Consider the following 19,720-nt stretch of genomic DNA (forward strand, 5'->3'; position numbering starts at 1 on the left):
TGGGTGCTTAAGTCCTACCCCACACATTCCATAAGTGCTACAGCACAGAAGGCCCAAATACATTGAAATCCTAGTTTCTTTCTTCTGAAGCTGCAGTGGCAGGAACAAAAGCTCCGGGTGTCAGTGACCCGCCTCAAGTTACTGAGTGGCTGCCCAGAGAGGGCTCAGTTAATCTTCCTTCTTTGATCTCTCCCAGCTCCAAAATAAACAGCTTTGTCAAAACCTCATTCTGAGAGAGCTGAGCCCTGTTGAAGACAATTGTTTTATTTATGATCATTTCTTATCTTTAGGGAAACAACTCCAGAATATAAAAGTACAACACCTAGTCTTCCACGGGCTTGTTACAAACCAGTTTAACTGGATAGACTCTTTTTAATTTCATTCAACATGCCCTGCAGGCTAATAGGTGATTTATGATATTCTGAATATTAACTCAGGTCCAATGGATCACTTCCTTCCTTCAAGTCCCCTTTCCTCCTCCCACCACCATACTTTCGGCTAAAAAAGACCTGGTATTTTGTTTTTGTTTGAAATTCACATAGGGAGGTTTGGAGTGAAAAAACCATCCCTGGTTAAAATGGTGCATAAACACTCTTTATTATTTCCTATTAATCTGTACCAAGGGAAATAGAGCCAGCCAGTCTGCCTAGACACATCATTTATGGATATGATAGTCTCTAAAAATAGAAGAATTGTGAATAGTAGCACTTCTGTCCTTAATCTGAGGATATGGCTTGAGACTCAAATTTTCAAGATTTTATTTTTCTGTATACCTTTGTGAGGAATGACAACTCAATTATCCAGCAGATGGATTCTCTACTGATAGATCTTTCATGTTAATGATCATTAGTAGTTCCTAACAATACTCAGGTTAATTACTTGTTTTGTTGACATGTGGCTGTCTGTTTACTTTTTTTTTTTTTGGTAGTTGAAACTGTTTGACTCAATTAGCACTTTCCCTCTTCCCTAGTCCCCGGAAGATTTGAGAAAAGGCAAGAGATAATTCAGCTTTGCTAGTACTTCACAGAAACTTGAGCGATCATTATCAATTTTCACATAGACAACAGCCAAAGGGTAGGAGAGGAGGAAGTTCACTCTTCCTATCTTGACAACAGGCCTTCCCAGTATGTTTTCATCTATTTTATTTGATGTGAAATTTCATACTGATATTCTCTTTCTTTCCACCTTCCTCCACTTCCTCCTCTCCTTCTCTCTCACACATACACACACACATTCAAATATAAGACTGAAAACATATTCCAGAGTGAAATTTAAGTCACTTTTAGATTTTTAAGAACTTTTTACTATCTTACTCCACCAGCATAGAGAACTAAGAAATACTAGTCATTTTTTTTAAGTCCCAGAACATGGACTTAAAGGAATAGCATCACACCTGACCCAATGCAGGCGATTTTAGAGGTTAAGAAATCAGCACTAAAAGTTTTAAAAACCTTTTTTTGCATTCTTAGCTCCAAGACATAGCTCCAAGGAGGCAAGCACTCCTGTGGTGCATATATTTCCTATCCCAGACTAGTTAAATGTGGAAATACACAGACTTTCTTATTATGCTTATAGGTACACAGAGAAAGAAACATATGATAGAGCATTACTGGCAGGCAGACAATTCACTTGTGTGAAGCTACATTTATCGAATAGACATGCCAAGGAAGCACTGCTGTGCTATTTAATCAGATAAGGTAATTTTTACCCTCTCCAGATAGATGATACTATTAATTTTGGTTTGGTTTTGCTAGACAGGTAAAAAAAAAATAACAGTCTGACAAAGAATCTAAACTTTTCCCTACATTCAGCCATGGTCAGCTCCAGAATGCCCATTGGTGAAGAGCGTAAGGGCAGCTATCGGGTTTGAAGGGCAAGACAGAGACTTGTTGAGGCTGCATCTCCTCAGTAAGCCCAGTCTTCACCATGATTGGGAGAGATGCTGACAGAGACTGATGAGGGCCACAAAAGCACACCCTACAGCCCTTCCCTCCCACAACTACCACCACTGCTGCTGCCCATGAAGGATCCTAATTCTGATATACCAGCCACTGGAAGCAGAAATGGAGCCTAACTAGGTTTAAATAGGATAAAAAATAGAGTCAACATCTAAATTCTATTCTTTTTGCCAGCTCTTACTGAAGCACAAAATTACGAAAGGATCCCAAGTTATCTTGTTAGCCAGCCCAGTGCTCCCCTCATCTGATTGGCTGTGATGTTTATGTCCTTCCTGTCTTTACCTTCCCCTTGTGGTGGGGGGCAGCCATGCAGAGGCGAAGGAGGGCTGGGCCACTGGCAGGCCTTGCTGGCCCTGGCGACAGGCGGGGCAGGGTCAGCAGGGAGCCAGGATATGGAAGAAGAAGTGACCAACTCCCTGAACACTCCAGATGATGAGGCTAGGCTTCCATAGGCTTCCTTTTTAGGCGGGACGCAAAGAAACAACAACTGAACTGTAACTGGTGCAGTAAAGAGCACGGCTATCATTCCTACTTAACAATGAAGGAATTAAGTTATAAACTGTATAAAGGAGGAATTTAAAATTTTAAGAGATCTGTGTTTATGCTTTACACAAAATGTAAAATGAAAATGTCTTCAGCTATAAAATAACATTTTCCAAGTAAAACAAATATCACAAATTCAAGGGCAAGAACACTTAAAACTGTAGGATGCCTGTGAAACAAAATTTGCAGAAAAACATAGTTCTTTAATTTTCTGGTTAATATTTATACAGTAACTTGAATTATGCAACTATTTTAGAGGTCACAGGAAATCTATCTAAACAAAAAGATAAGAAAAACTTATGCTAATGAGAGTATCAACTCAATGCACAATGAGGCCTTTACAATATTCATGATACTTCAAAGCAGTTTATTTTAGTAGGTAATGAAAATATCCCAATCTTATTTATTTGCTTAATAAGAGCTCTACCTCACAACCTTAGAAATTCTGCCTAGATTTTATCCAAATAATTATATTTTGAGTTGACTATCAAATTAATAAGCTTTCTTTTAGCTCAATTTATAACAATGATAAAGACCATTATTTTCTCTGCATCTTATTAATTATTCCTTGGAGAAGAAAAGTGAGGCAAAGCACCTATAATAATAAACACCCGCCAATCAACTGAGTCCCAAGTACAGGTTGTGCATTGCCTAAGGCTCTTTACACATATTATTTTTCATCTTCCCAATAACCTGCAAGGTAGGTGTTAATGTCATTTACAGATGAGGAAACTGAGAATCAGAAGTTAAAAGTTATTTCCCACCAGTATATTGCCAGTGGTAAAGAACCAGGCTGTATACTGGACCCCAAGGTCAGAGTCTTCCCAATTAAGTCACCTACTTACTGCTGAGGTGTAAAGTCTACAGAAATCAGAAGTATGGGCAACACTTTCTGTCACCATCCCTTCTTGTACCTAATTAACTCCTCTAATGGAACATACTCATCTTCTTGTGATAATAGAAGTTCTTATACCCAAACTATGTGTTTATTCCTGAGGTTGTAGCTTCAAGAAGGACTTTGTTTAAAATTATGGGGTAAAAAGCTTTGTGTGCTTTGTAAAAATGATTCCATCTAGTTCTGCAGCGTCTTGAAAAGTGAAAAACTGACAATTTACCTGGTTGTTGTTGGTTTTTAATAAGGGTGGTGGAGGTTCATGATGTAGGGGTGAAGAAGCAGAACTGCTTTCACTATCGCTGCCATCACTTAAGCTAACTCTGAAAAGAAAGAGAGAGAGAGATCATATGCACCGCTACGAACAGACAATTCTTGAAATATCCATGGAAACAGGCATGGAAAGTAAGTATTCCAAACATGAACCACTGAAAAGTTCATTTTAACTCACAACCACTAACATGTATTGGGTCTTTCTATATATCCAGAACCGTGTTAAGTGCTTTACCTGCCATTTCTCTTTTCATGATCTCATTTCATAGATGAGTAAATTGAGACTTAGGGAGACATGTTCACTCATCTAGGGTCACAGAGGTAAAAGTGGTGGCTCTGGGATTTAAGCCCAAGCAACCCAAAGCTAGTGCTCAGTCACTATACTTTACTGGTGTTTATTCATTTAATCTCCTTTCTCCAGTTCCACCCACCTACTACCATCAAGCATGTTACTCAAGCTTACAGAAGGTCAACAAAATTAGTTTGTATATTACTACTCTTATTTTCCTTTTCCCCTACCTCTTTGCTATGGGTGGAAAAAATAAAGTTACAAATATGGCTAGAATACATGCTGCAGGAGTGGAAGCAACTGCTATGAAGAATGTGGACAACAGCCCTGCACCACTGACAGCTCAGAGTGACATCTGAGGATCGGATGTGTGAAGTGGGCATGCTAGAATCACCACAAATCCTTTCTACTGTGTCACGATTCAACGCTGTCTCTAGTTATGAACACTGATAAAACAATTCATTGGAAATATACTATAGCAACACAAAGAAACAGTGTGTTTGGGATAACCGGTTTAGAAAAACACAATGATATCTTTCAATGACTAAAGACAATGAAAATACCACTTCTTCCCTTTTTTTTTCTTTTAGCCAGAGTAGGAGATATTTCTTTATTCTATTCTGCTGAATGTATGTCGTCCTCCAGTGTTTGCTCCCTCTCCCTGGTTATACAGTAACCTAATATAATATGCTTCACAGAAACAAAAAATGCTTTAGAAATCAGGATAGTTTTTCTTTCACTCTGAATAGGCAATCACATTCTAGCTCTGTAATGTATTCAGATACACAAGATACAAGAAAGGAAATGAAAAGGATACACTGGGACATTCTTTTAGCAAAAACTGATGGAACTTGTTTTTCTTAACTAAATTACATTAATGAAGTGTTCAGTTGAAGCGCTGCTTTAAAATGCTTCTTGACTGAAGTGGAAGGCTGAGTATTTAAACTGATTAAACAGTTGAGACTTCACAAGTGCACTGAAGATCAAATGTTACACTGGCGCGGCCGTGCCAACAGCACGTCAGGCAGAGGAAAAGGAAAGCGTCCCCAACAATGTGAACCTACATCAGACAACTCACAAACCTATATGATCTGACCACACTGACGCAGGGGACACAGCAGTAAGTGGGTGGGCAATCGCCAATCACAGAATGTCCAGATTTTTAAAATAACAACTTGGAGAACTATATAAATAGCTCGTGTATTTTTCATCAACTAAATGTGAGAGCAGCCAGTGGTCAGGATTTTGGTTGGTGTAAGTAAGTGACTTAACTGCCAGTTTCAGTTCATTTTGAGGTCTTTTTGCCCTACCCCGTTTCATTCTTGTCAGATAAAAGACTTCTAAAGGGAAATGTTATAAGGCAAAGGTCATAAGGTTCCTTATTTTCTCCCATTTAAAAGGAATACTGGCAGGTGAGCTTGGGAGACAAAGTAGTGAAAGAGGTATCGAGTAGGGCCACAAGCAAGAGTCTCCGAGAGATCTGATAGGGCATATACCCTAAGGAAGCTCTTCTCGAAGGACACTAAGGAATTGCCAGTTAGGAAGCATATGGTCTGTCCAGTTTAGGTTAAGACTGCATTCTTTTTAGGGCCTTCTACAGAGTAATGGATAATGGGGAAAGATTTAATGCAATATATTATAACTGTAATTAGATTTTAAGTTCAAGTAGATTCGTTTTTTCTACTCAAAACAAATTGAAGTAAGCATGCCTATTTGTTTTTCCCATGATAAAGAAATAAAATCCTCAAGGCAATTAACTTAACTATTAATTATAAGTGACATGAATTACCATCTTATAATGTGGAATTATGCCTCACAGCATTAAAGCTACTTAAGGAACCTAATTGTCAGCACACTTAAAAGGAATTTTATTTTCTGGAAAACAGACACAGGTGATCCTAGTTTTAATTAGGTCACACACATAATTCGCTAGAGCCATTCATACATTTCTAGCTACAAAGAGCTAACACATTTCTTCAATTCTGAGACTGTCTCCAGCAAGAGATCTACATAAACTATTTCAAATGAAAACAGATTTTATTTCAACAGTCAGTCCTGCCACTTGGCATATACTTTCAAGAACAAAGACTTCTGCTATAACTTTTTCCTATAAAGTGTTTAGAGAAAAAGCCTCCTTTCTCTGAGAAAAAGGAAAAATAGTTGCCTGTAAAGATGAGTGTAAGTATGCCAAGGTGCCCCAGCTTCAAATGAATGGGGCCATCTACTGCCCCTGGTTTGGTGTTTCACACCTTCGCCGTGATTATACCAGTATGTCTAGTGCAGGCATCCTCAAACTATGGCCCACGGGACATGTGCGGGTGTTTTTGCCCGTTTGTTTTTTTACTTCCAAATAAGATATGTGCAGTGTGCATAGGAATTTGTTCATAGTTTTTTTTAAAACTATAGTCCGGCCCTCCAAAGGTCCGAGGGACAGTGAACTGGCCCCCTGTTTAAAAAGTTTGAGGACCCCTGGTAGTGAAAAGGTGCGACTCCATAGCAGGGAACCTCTTTCCTGCCACGACACTCACCTGCGACTTCGGCTGCCTCCTCTATTTACAGGTCTCTCCATTTCAGAGTCATTGTCATTATCCTCTGCCTCATCTGATTCCTCCTCATTGTCATCGGAATGCAGATCTTTCATTATAGACCTTAAAGGACCTGAGTAATGACAGAGAACCACCGGCTATTACACATACTATTTCAAACACACTTAGCCGTATCAGACACAGGGGGATGCTTACCGGCACTGAATATTGGTTAAAAAACAATCATATATATTTACACAATTTACAAGACAAATTTGGTACAGTTTCTGGAATGCAACCTCTGCCAAAACACTATTGTTTTCATGACAGATTCCCCAAAATATTCATTAAAGAATTTCTATTTTCAAGGGAGTTTTTTTCTGTGTATTTCTCTTCCCTAAGAAAAATTATACCTAGAAAGAAAAAGAAAGATCTATTAGTAAATTGAATGTTTTGTTAGGCTAATCCATGTATTGAAAAGTTGAGATTAATAAATCACTGTGTTTGTAACTTGTTCCTGGCAATGCACCCTTTGTGTGGTAGTTTTTGATCTATTAAGGTTTAGCTGTTCCTTTTATTTCAAGGTCAATTTCAGGTCAAGCAAGCATTTCAGTCAAGTTCAGATTATAAAGTATTTCAGTTCCATGGTGTAATGTCCTATCTCCTATCTTCATATTGATCTTGGACACAAGGTCTTGTTGTAACAATTTTAAACAGCCAATTTTCATTTTACTTTTTAAGAAATTCCTGGCAAAATACCAGCATGTATTAACATAAATAAGACTATAATAAATCAAGTGCCCAGAAAATTCAAGACAGTACCCAGTGTTCGATGAGAGGCAAAAAAAAAAAAAAAAAAATCAAGCCATAACTAATTTTATTCTAGGACAGGACGGTGCTGAAAAAACACACATACAAACTCTTTAATGCAGCTTATTTTCACTTTATGATGCTAAATGTGGTGAAAGCCAAATAGATATTTTTAATCTTAGAAAAGATTATAAAGGCAATCAAGAAAGTGAGAAAGGCACTTTCATTCTGGATTAGGCAATTCCTAAAGTCTAATCTTTGATAGGAGTATCTAAGCTATCACTAACTCAGTTCTAAAATAAGTATTGACTCCCTGCAACCTCACATTCTGCAAAACCCAAATTTTTCTGCTTTTGTAGTAGGCTTATTTCTTTGGAAGTCAGTGGAACAAGGCCTCTGAATAGGCAAAACAATTACTGTCTTTTATTTTATTTTTTTTTCCTAGAAGCTTAGCCTTCGTCCAAACACACACAACAATTTAATCCTTTTCAAAACATACAAGACCATCAGGAATTCAGTGTGGTTAATGAAAAGGGTGATGTTCAATATGCTAAAAAACAAATTATTCTTTAATACTGACTCATTTTTCATGCAAAAGAAAAAAGAGCCCATATTTGATGATTTTCCATATACACAAAATAGAAATGTAATTATTCTACTTTAAATTTCTTTATTCTGAGTTCAAGTTAACACTTGATCATGAACAGAGGAAAAACTATATTTAAAAGCCAATTAACATTTGCTAAAAAAAAAAAGTCTATGAAAAATATAAATAAAATGAAAGATGTCCAGGAAGAAGAGTAAAAATCTATTTCTCTATGTCAAAGCCTCTTAAGCCCAGCTTTTGCTATTGTATTTCCTTTGGGAACTCCCTAGAATAGGTTGTGTCTATAATCCTTTTGTAATATGGGAATCTGATGGCAGGGACTGGAAAAGGGGGAATTTCTAGACTCTGGCCTCATATATCAGAAAAATACTCCAGTGTTTTCCTAAGGGAAATAAATACAACTGCATAAAAGCCAAGTTATCATTCAAATAATAAAACAGTAGAAGATAGGTCATAAATCAACTCATTAAAATGTTTTATGAGAAAAATGTCTCATAGTTTGCCTGGGAGATGTTGATACCTTGTTGCCTGGTCTGGGATGGTGTGAAGCTAGAGCTGGAGCTGGAGCTGGAACTGGCAGGACTGGGTTGTTCAGACTTTAAAGAAGAAGAGAAAAGTACCATCAATAAATGTATGGGACACTACACATCTAAAATTGAAAACAGTGTTGTTCACAGCATTCTTCATTAAGTCACATACTAACACAGGAGAATCATATTGTCCTTTTTGTTTTGTCTACCTTATTTTTATTAGAAGCAGAAACAAGTATATAAATTCAAGGATGATGAGATAAACACCTGGGTGATACATGAGGAAAGGACTTGGCTTTGATTTTCTGCTCTGTTTACTGCTACACAGATTTCTTTCTAAGAGATACCTTGATTACTTTTTCTGTAATGTTTGATTGACTTAACTGGTTAAAACATAGTGGTAATGAGGCCAAGGTCATTAGTTCAATCACATTAAGAGCCAGTTAATTTCACTCTGGTCCAAGGCCATGACCCAACCCTAACCCCATTCATCCACAGTTCACAAGTGGAGGCCAGTGTCTACGATGAGACAGACCCAGCCAAGTCCCACAAATGAGTCAGGGGAAGATGTTGCCATTTTTGCAAATTCCCTTTAATTCCACGGCCTATTAATGGCAGGAAAAGAGTGTCATACACACACCCCAATCTCTTGCTGTCAATGCATTCTCCTCATCCTTTAATACCCAGAACTAGTTCTACTCCCGCTTTGACTCACCCAATTCAGTTCTTCCTTCTCTAAACCCACTAAAAATGTACTTGATGGATCATCTGTTTGCTTATTATGCTGTAGTAGTGTGTCTTTTCTCCTTCAGATAGACTACAGATTGCCAGCACTTGCAAAAGTAGGGGTTTGTCTTATACTTCTTGTTATCCCCTCTTACTTAACATAATGCATTGCATACAGCAGGCACTCTCTATCTGTGACTAATGGTACATTGAACCCTCTGTTTCACCATCCACCACAGTTTTTATGAGAGACTTCACAGCAGGTAAAGCAGGTAAAGGTTAGGCAGAGCAGATACATGGACAGGAGTGTGTAAAGAAATTGATCATATGACCAACACATTTGAATTTTACATATTTAAGGCCAAATTTTAAAATAACTTAATAATGCTACTAAATTTGATTATAAGAGTGGACTACTACTCCCCATTTCTAATGTGCTCACAGTTTCAACTACATATTCATGTTATCTGAGAAATATTTGACGTGAGGTCTTTGCATGTATAGGACACATGTTTTTACTTCACTCAATGGGTGACCAAGTTGGAGGACAAAGAGCACAATCAGAAACCACTAAATGAGGGTGAGAGACTCAGTTTAGTTTTATTTCAGTTTCTCATCACTGATTTTTTTCATCTCCCCTCCCAGCCCTGAACTTCCACCCTCTTCTCCTTAAGTAGCACCAAACTCTGCCAACTCGGACACAAGGAAGCACTTTTGGGCATTCCTAATACACACTTCACATCCCCAGGCTGGATGGGAAGACAGGTGTCAACAATCTACCACTCATTCTGCAGGAAAAGAGCCAGACAGGGTTTCTAATGAGCAGCAGGTGGCCCACCAACCCTTCGCCACTGCAAGATTTACTTGAAAATTGTAGTACAATGTCTTACGCATCACTGTTTGTGGTCCACAAAGAAGAGGTGGTTTACAAGTACAAATGCCTGTGTGAGGTGCTCTTCATTTCTATTGAGTGGCTTCCACTGTTAAGCCCTAATGGTGAGTTACACAACTAAAAGGGTATTCAGTTAGCATTTATGTGGAATACCCATCTGCAAAACGTTTCTCCCAGCGTTTGCAGGGTTTCCCTCTCCAAGTTGCTCTTCTCAGTCATGAAAAGTGCCTGCAAATGGTATTATTTTGATAGCTCTGGAAACCATTTGGAAGCCAAAAAAGGGGTTTTCTTACAGTGAGCAGAGAGAGCTCTAATTTACCCATTCTGACTGAGCAGCACACATTGTGCTGGCCTTAAAGAAGCCATCTTGCCAGAGCTATCTGCTGAGAGTGACATTCCCTAGGATGACAAGAGAGGACAGTGGCCAGCTCTCCAACTACCCCACAATAAACTTGACCCGTCTGTCTTCCGCATCATTCTAGAACTAAACCTGGAGGCAGCCTTCTTTCAGCTTCTTACCCAAAAACAAAGTTAATAATTCCACCGTTGCTAATCATCAGAAAGCCAACAAACAGTAAAGAATATAATACAACGAGAGAAAAGGCTTTTTATCCAACACTGATGATCAATGTCTTGCCATGGCCACAAAGCATTTGAGAAGGTTTACAATAGAAGACACATTAATTCTATAAGGATATTTAACAGAAAGCTTAAACCAAAAGATCTGGACATAGAAGGATAAAATGTTGAATAGTAGTGGATGAAGCAATGTCTTGGAATCTTTTGGTAGCCAAGAAAGGCATTCGAAACCTGCTGGGACTTTTAAAATAATCTAAGGCAGTGAATCTCAACACTTTCATAGCATCAGAATCACAGAAGGACCTGTTAAAACACAGACACTGACCCACCCAGGAGTTCCTGATTCAGCAGTCAAGGAGGTGAGGGGAGGGCAGAATTTGGTTGCTTACAAGATCCCAGGTGATGCTGACACTGTGGGTCCAAGGACCAACCGCATTTTTGAGAACCACTGACCGACAGCCGAGAGATTGATAATCATAGATATTCATCAGAATCAGTTGGGAGAACTCTATACATGAAAAGATTCTTATTTAATAGGTTTGAAATAAAGATCCAGGCATATTTATAAAAAGCTCAACAAATAATAGTGATAAAAATTCCAGCTTGAGGCCACCGATTCCGGGTCACTCAGGGTTTTTCCTAAATGCAAAGAAAACTACATGTTTTTGAAAGAATTTTAAATTTCAGAAAGCACAAGAATATATTAATATGTCATAAGAAAAATTAGAAATGTATTGATTTATCCAGAAGCAGCATCCCACCATGCTCTTCAAAGTGTTTTGCAAGAAAGCACCCTGACAGAACACAGTTATCACTCAATGAAAACATTTATGAAGTACGAACGTGTTGTGGTGGACAGACCTTAAATTAACTTAAACTGACTAGGTCAGAATTCAGCTGACTGTTAACTGCTCCAAAAGCCAGTCTGCCAGTAGAGTCAGCTGACACTGTCTTACATTTCATCAAGTCCAACCAACAGCACTATAGCTCACTTTAAGTGATATATTTTATTTTAAAAAAGTCAGATTTACCCTCCTAAAACACAAATCAAGGATGATTATATAAAACTACAGAAGGTTCTGTACTTTACAAAAAAAAAAAAAAATCACCATAAACAGGGCTAGATTAAGATCTTCACAGGCCTTAAGGATTGAAAAGATACCGTATCCTTTTTTCTTCCATATCTTAAGAAATATTTAAAATATGTATTTGTGTCCAGATATACAGACTTGGGCATGTATGAATACTCAACCAAAAATTAACAGTATGGAAGTCCAATGAGGTTCTGATGTTTTTCCATTGCTAATTTGATATTCGTTTTTAAAATATCAAAATTCTCCTCCCTAAAAAAAATGTTTTACTTCTTGCTGATGCCCTAACCACGTTTAGCTGATGTACTGGGTAATCAAACACTAGCCATGGAGTTTCCTTCAATGGCATCCTCCACAGTGACAAAAGCATAGGCATACCTTGTTGCATTGTGTTTCACTTTATTGCACTTTGCAGATATTGTGTTTTTTGTAAATTGATGGTTTGTGGCAACCCTGTGTAAAGCACGTCTATTGGTGCGATTTTCCCAACACCATGTGCTCATTTCACGTCTGTGTCACATACTGGTAATTCTCACAATACTTCAGACTTTTTCATTTTTATTATGTCTGTTATGATAGTCTGTGATAAGCGATCTTTGACGTTACTATTGTAATTGTTTCAGGGCACCACGAACCCCACCCACAGAAGATGACAAACTGAACTGACAAATGTCACGTGTTCTGAATGCTTCACAGACTGGCAGTTCTCTATCGCTCTCCCTTTCCGTGGAGTCTCTCTTCCCTAAGACACAACAATACTGAAATGAAGCCGATTAACAAGCCTACAATGGCTTCCAAGTGTTTAAGTGAAAGGAAGAGGTGCACGTCTCTCACTGTAAATCAAAAGCTAGAAATGATTAAACTCAGCAAGGAAGGCACGTTGAAAGCTGAGACAGGCAGAAAGCCAGGCCTCTTGTGACAAACAGCCAAATTATGAATGCTAAGGAAAAATTCTTAAAGGAAATTAAAAGTGCTACTCCAGTGAATACATGGAATGGTAAGAAAGCAAAATAGCTTTATTGTTGATATGCACAAAGTTTTAGTGGTCTGGATAGAAGATCAAACCAGCCACAGCATTCCCTTAAGTTTAAGCCAGAGCAAGGCTTTCTCTTCAATTCTATGAAGGCTGAGAGAGGTGAGGAAGCTACAGAAGTCTGAAGCTAGCAGAGGTTGGGTCACTAAGTTTAAGGAAAGAAGCTGATTCTATAACATAAAAGAGCAAGGTGGAGCAGCAAGTGCTGACGTAGAAGCTGCAGCAAGTTATCCAGAAGATCTAGCTAAGATCATTGATGGAGGTGACTACACTAAATAACAGATTTCAATGTAGACAAAATCACCTTCTATTGGAAGAAGATGCCATCTTGGACTTTCATAGCTAGAGAGGAAAAGTGAATGTCAGGCTTCAAAGCTTCAAAGGACGGGCTGACTCTATTGTTAGAGGCTAATGATTTTAAGCTAGTGACTTGAAGTTTAAGCCAATATTTATTTACCATTCTGAAAGTCCTAAGGTCCTTAAGAATTACGCTAAATCTATTCTGCTTGTGCTCTGGAAATGGAATAACAAAAGCCTGGATGACATCATACCTGTTTACAGCACGGTTTACTGAATAGGTTAAGCCCACTGTTGAGACCTATTGATCAAAAAAAAAGATTTCTTTCAAAACATCACTGCCCATTGATAATGCACCTGGTCACCCAAAAGCTTTAATGGAGGTATACAAGAAAATGAATAGTTTCAATGGATGCTAAAACAATATCAATTCTACAGCCCATGGATCAAGGAGTAATTTTTACTTTCAAGTCTTATTACTTAAAAAAATACATATCATAAAGTTATAGCTGCCATAGATAATGATTCTTCTGATGGATCTGGGCAAAGTAAATTGAAAACCTTCTGGAAAGGATTCACCATTCTAAATGCCATTAGGAACATCTGTGATTCACAGGAGGTCAAAATATCAACATGAACAGGAGTTTAGAAGAGTTAACTCCCTCGCTCACGGATGACTCTGAGGGGTTCAAAACTTCAGAGAAGGAAGTCACTGCAGATGTGGTATAAATAGCAAGAGAACTAGAATTAGACTGAATTCCTGCAATCTCACAATAAAACTTGAACAGCTGATGCATTATTTCTTATTGATAAGCAAAGAAAGTGGTCCTTTGAGATGGAATCTATTTTTGGTGAAGATGCTATGAATATTGTTGAAAGGACAACAAAGGATTTAGAATATAGTTGATAAAATAGTAGCAGAGTTTGAAAGGATTGATTTCAATTTTGGAAGAAGTTTCCTCTGTGGGTAAAATTCTATCAATAGCATCTCATGCTATCTTTCATGAAAGGAAGAGCCAATTGATGTGGCAAACTTCACTGTTGTCTTATTTTTAGAAATTGTGACAGCCATCCCAGCTTTCAGCAACCACCACCCTGATCAGTCAGTAGCCATCAACATCGAGGCAAGACCTTCTACTACTTGCTAAAGATTCAGATGATCGTTAGCATGTTTTAACAAAAAGGTAAGGTATGTATGCTGTGTTAGGCATAATGCTATTGCACACTTAATAGACTACAGTACAATATAACTTTTATATACACTGGGAGACAAAAAAATTCATGTGACTTCCTTTATTGCATCATTTGGAACTGAATACATAATATATCTGAGGTATGTGTACATATACTTAAGAATCTAATTCCATTGCTTGCTACTATGCTTTTCAAAAGATTGCTTAAGCATTAGTTTCTTCAATAGAGTGAGGGCACTGAACCTCATATAGAAGTGATTATGACAAATTGATATAATAAAGTAAAAATTCCTAACCCACTGCTGTTATAATGGTAGCTAATCAACATTTGGTTGTTACTATTATTTATAGTAGGTCACAAACTCTCCTATTGCGTAAAATCAGATATGTCTTTATGACCAAAATAATGGGCCAAGATTTGCAATGCAATCTTCAACGTTGAGTGGCTATGCAAAATTATCTTGTAATGGATGTACTACAGTATTGTTTTTGTCCAAGACAAGTAAGAAAAAACACATGTTTACAACTCCTAGAAGTGTTTCAAAAGAGAGCACCTGTCAAGGTAGATCACACAAAAGGATTTGCATAGACTGGCATCATTCCTTACATCGGGAGCAAACTTACTCCTTAGGGAATATAAGTCAGAAGAAGTTCTGTCTTTTCTAATTGGAAAATATATTTATGAACAGAATTTCAATGACTTGATTTTTAAAGCAAAATTAAGATAAAGAAAAATGAGGAAAATGACATACACCTTTCTTCAGTGAAAAGGGAAAGAATACAGTATAACTAAATAGAAATTATTTCAGACACATTGCTGTGTTTTTCACAAAATTTCTCCCTCATCTAGAAAAAGAAAGAAATAAAGATTTTCTCTTCTTCACACAAATACCCAGAAAGACCGTTTTGAAGATGAGTGCTAATTGAAAAAAAAAAAAAAAAACTAATGTAATATACTTTATTTACTTCCCTGTTGAATTTTCATCATAACTACCCAAAGTACTAGGTTGTCAGTTTAGTCCTTCTTTCACAAAAAGAAACTTACACATTATGTAGCGCTTTTTTTTTGCTATAACATAAAAAAATCGCTTAAAAGACTATCTTATTTAGTTTCTTCTCTATAAGAGACTGAAAACACTCAATTTTAAATATACAATTGCTTTTTAAAATGTCATAACATCCATGCTAAACAATTATGGAAAATGTTCTTCATCATATGAGTGAAATCTATTTTACCAATTCCCATTAATAGGTATATACTGAGATGGCTAGCTATGCCAATAAAAGTTAGTTAAGCAAAACAAAAAAAAAATAAGTACTGAAAAATAATAAAATAACAGGTTAATTTAAACTAACAGGATTAATGCAAGAGTGTTAAATAAGAAAGTTCTATTTTCATTTGGTTTTATATTAATAAATGCTTCAAAAAACATGCTAAAACCTGTTATATGAAAATAAGATTGGACAAACAGTAACTCTAACCTCTTAATGTTTCTTTTGTGTAGCTCTATCATATTCCTTATTTCATTTTCTCTACCATGAGGGAGGGTAGGTGCTATTTACTAAATTGTGCTCCCTCTCCCCCCAAAATTCACATGTTGAAGCCCTAACCTCCAATGTGACGGTAATAGGAGATGGAATTTTGGGGAGATAATTACATTTAAACAAGGTCGTGAATGCGGGGCCCTCATGATGGGATTATTGCCCTTAGAAGAGATACCAGAGAGCTCTCTTGCGCGTGCTCTCTCTCTCACTATATTGAAAACATGGCAAGAAGGCAGCCATCTGCAAGCCAGGAAGAGAGCCCTTACTAGGCTCTTTGACCTTGGACTTCCCACCCTTCAGAACGGTGAGAAATAAATTCCTGTTGCATAAGCCACCCAGACTATGTTATTTTTTCACGGCAGCCCAAGCTGACTAAGACAGCAGGACACATTCTTAATTGCCATTTTACAGATGAGGAGCCTGAAACACAGTGAGATTAAGTGGCCAGGGGTTAATATTTGGGTGAATTAGAACCAGGTTTTCTGACTTCTAACCCAGTGTTCTTTCTAGTACACCTATTAACTTAGAAAAAGTGTAATTAATTTAAATCAGTGTTCTGAACATACTAATACTCTTTTATAATGTTAGTGTAAGGGAACAAAGTTTTCTACATCACTGTGAAAGACACAGTGAATATCCCTCTATCCACAAGGGACATCTTGTGATCCACATCCAAAGCAAACCAGTGGTAAAACAAAACACTTCATCCCAGGGGCTTAATGTGTCTGAATCAATTGCTTTTAACATTTGTCTAATCAATACTACAACGAATCCTGGCTAGGAACCTCACTAGTTCAATAAGTTTTGTAAAGGAAAGCAGGGAAGTTTCTCCTCTGAACTGCCCCATCCTCTTGACACTGGCACTGATTAATAGTACCAACGAGCACATCGGACAACACAGTACACTCGTTTATTTTATTTGCCTTCAAAGGTGATATACCCTCTCTTCCTAACTCTTCAGTACAAAGTCCCATAACATCCCAGAAAAATATACAGATTTAATGCTTTAAATGATCTGTTAACAGCTCTTTCTTTCAAAACAAGATGAAACTGGGAAAAGGACACTACACTAGGAAGCAGCAACCTTTATTGCAAGACAGCTACTCAAGTCTGTGACCACAGGAAGACTTTACATCTCTTTTTGGCAGTCTCTCTCCATTTATATTATGACAACACTAATGAACTTGATTTTAAATTAGAATGATATTTAGCCTCTTGGGCTCTTATGTTATCAAAAGCTACTGGTATACCCATCAATTTCTGATAGTAGAGCAAGATCCTAAGAATTACCCTCTCAATAAGGAAAGGTCCTTATTTCTGTTCTATGTCCAACTTACAGATATAAAATCATCCTGGATGCCAAGATAACTGGCTTTATATTGAGATGCCTCTGTTTTTACAATTGTATTCTCTTTCTTCATTATTATCGTCTTCTCTACTATTATTAAATCCTGTTGTCATTTGGACTTATCAAGCCCTGTCTGAGAACACAAAATCTCATTAGGAAACAAAATGGCCTTGGGGAACAAGAGTCTATAAATCTTTCCATAAGACCCTTTTCCACACTTAGGAATGGCTATAATTTTCTTTCAGCTTCCTCTTTTAAGCAGAAGAGCCTCAAGTCTTTTATCTCTCATCACCAGTTGTACTTTGAAGGCTGCTACTGACTATTGCAGCCAAAACATGTGCTCTTTTAAGAAATCCAGTTGTTGCAAGTTGGTGTATGTGCCAGATGTGTGTTGTGAGTGATCACTGGCCGAAGAACCCTTGTTAAGAGCTTTAGGAATGAGAAATCATTTGGAAACAGACCAGTCACAGTCATATCACCTAGAAGCATGATACTATTCTTTGAGCAAAATTTATGTGCATAGAAATGTTTCACGACTGGCCATTGTAATGCCAGAGACATATCTTTTAGCTGTTTTTTTCCCTTTGTCTTTTGTGTGTTTTCAGGGTTGTGGGTAAATGAAAAGTTATGAGTGGGTTTAGAGCTGTAATGCCTCACAAAAGAGAATTAAGAAGGGAAAAATGTTTCCTGATAGAACTACTCCATAATTAACTGTTATCGAAGCTTACCCATGGGCATCAAAATATCACTGCTCATCCATAAAATCTTGAAACTGTTGTCAGAACAACTGCTCAGTAACTTGCGAAATAACCACTTGTGTAGGCAATAAGAAACTTAAAATAATGGAAATTACTGTTGTATTCTCTATATTTATAATATGGGCAACAGTGAATAGAACATTGAATTGAATAAAGTCCTAAAAAGTACATTATATGTGGCTACAGGTCTCAGTATTGAATTATAAAATTTAAAATATTAAAATATAATATTTTGGATGATAAAACTAAAAGTATTAAAGTAATTTCAATGGAATCAATTCAGGAAACAATAAAGGTGATAACTGAAATGAACTAAAACATAGATATATGTGAAGAGATTATCTTGACAAGACATTTAACTGCATTTCCTTATTAATTTTAGACCTATTTTAAAAAATGGATTACTTTAAAAGGTTCATAAAGCACTTGACTGACAGCAAAAGAATTTTATAGACTTATACAAATGTCAAGAAGTTGTATTAATTTTAATCTTTGGACTATCTTACAGAATTTTCCCTCTTAAATGTGTAGCTTGCATTTACTGTCACAGCAATGACATTAAACATTTATTTTATTTGCTAAGATCTTATTTTCATGGAAGTTTGGCTTCCATAATTATGAAAATCCACTGTGAAAATGTGTTGATTGAAAACTATCTAATCACCACCAGGTCAAAAATGCAACATTTTCTCATTATCAGTTTATACAATAGAGATTGTTTATAGTTGCAAGGATTATTTCTTCACAAGCCTATATCTTCCTAATTAGAATATCGTATTTTCCAGGTAACATACTGGAGCTCTTTTCTCTTTTTAAAAGGAACCCCAAAGTTTCTTGGGTGTGAATATTCACATTTATGTGTACATAGATATGTGTAAGATAATCCATAGTAATAAAATAATAAAATCTCTACTCATATTTTTTCTGTCTTTTCCTTTTAGATTTTCAATTCTTTGTATGTACTTTCTGGTACATATATTAGAACAGAAGCTATTATAATTTAGAAATATACATGTACTGGGGATACATGTTTACTGAGAAAGATGAGTTCATACCAACTCTATAGATAATTATCACTAAAAGTGATTAAAAATTCTACAATTTACTGCTCAAATCTGAATTGTATCACAGATTTCAAGTTCAGAAGTGATATGTGCTAAATATATAGGACAGTATCATTATGGTTTACTCACGGACTACCCATAATTTTTGCATTTTACAGTATTTTATGAAAATTGACTTAAAATTTTATTTAAAGTTTACTTTTTATGTTAAACAGAAATACTATAACATACTTCTTCATTGAAGAGGCAACACAAATTTATTTAAAAGATTTTAAAGTGCACAGACTTTCTTAAAACAAAAACTCAACACAAAATACTTAACAGAATCCCCCTAGAAATTTCAAATTATCTTCTTTGTAGCTCTATTTGAGACTCACTTATATAATGTTTACTAAAATTATACAATATTAAGTGAAACTTTATAAACAGCCTAACATCTAAATACACTTATACTTAACATTTGCTTTTATTTAAAATGTCAAGTCCTAATACATAATTTATAAAAATAAAACTATTTTTAAGAAGTCCCCTCTACCTTAATGAAAATGAACTAAAAGAGCAAAATCATGGCACATTTAAAAGGCGGTTCTCATGTGAAAACATTAGGAGGTGGATTCTTTTGTTCTCCGTGTCGCCCCTTAAAAATGTGGCATTCAGAATCACATATTCCCTATTAGTAATATTAGATTCCTGTCAAGAATAGGAGGAATGCCGCTGCTTATAAGGTTCTAAAGGAACCTGCATTTCCATGCACACATCTTATATAA

The 19,720-nt window shown here is 36.6% G+C and overlaps 1 protein-coding gene across 2 annotated transcripts in view; it reads right to left on the reverse strand.

Annotated features, from left to right (window-relative positions):
• The window catches only part of MLLT3 (MLLT3 super elongation complex subunit), a 254,723-nt gene that overhangs the window by 10,917 nt on the left and 224,086 nt on the right, over nt 1-19,720 (reverse strand). For both annotated transcript variants that reach the window (XM_012769768.3, XM_012769769.3), the window contains exons 6-8: nt 8,418-8,493; nt 6,484-6,613; nt 3,617-3,716 (exon numbers count right to left, since the gene is read on the reverse strand). In XM_012769768.3, coding sequence (XP_012625222.2) covers nt 3,617-3,716; nt 6,484-6,613; nt 8,418-8,493 — 306 coding nt within the window. The remainder of the gene's footprint in view (nt 1-3,616; nt 3,717-6,483; nt 6,614-8,417; nt 8,494-19,720) is intronic.

The sequence above is a fragment of the Microcebus murinus genome, chromosome 12 (assembly GCF_040939455.1).
Source record: "Microcebus murinus isolate Inina chromosome 12, M.murinus_Inina_mat1.0, whole genome shotgun sequence".
NCBI lineage: Eukaryota > Metazoa > Chordata > Mammalia > Primates > Cheirogaleidae > Microcebus > Microcebus murinus.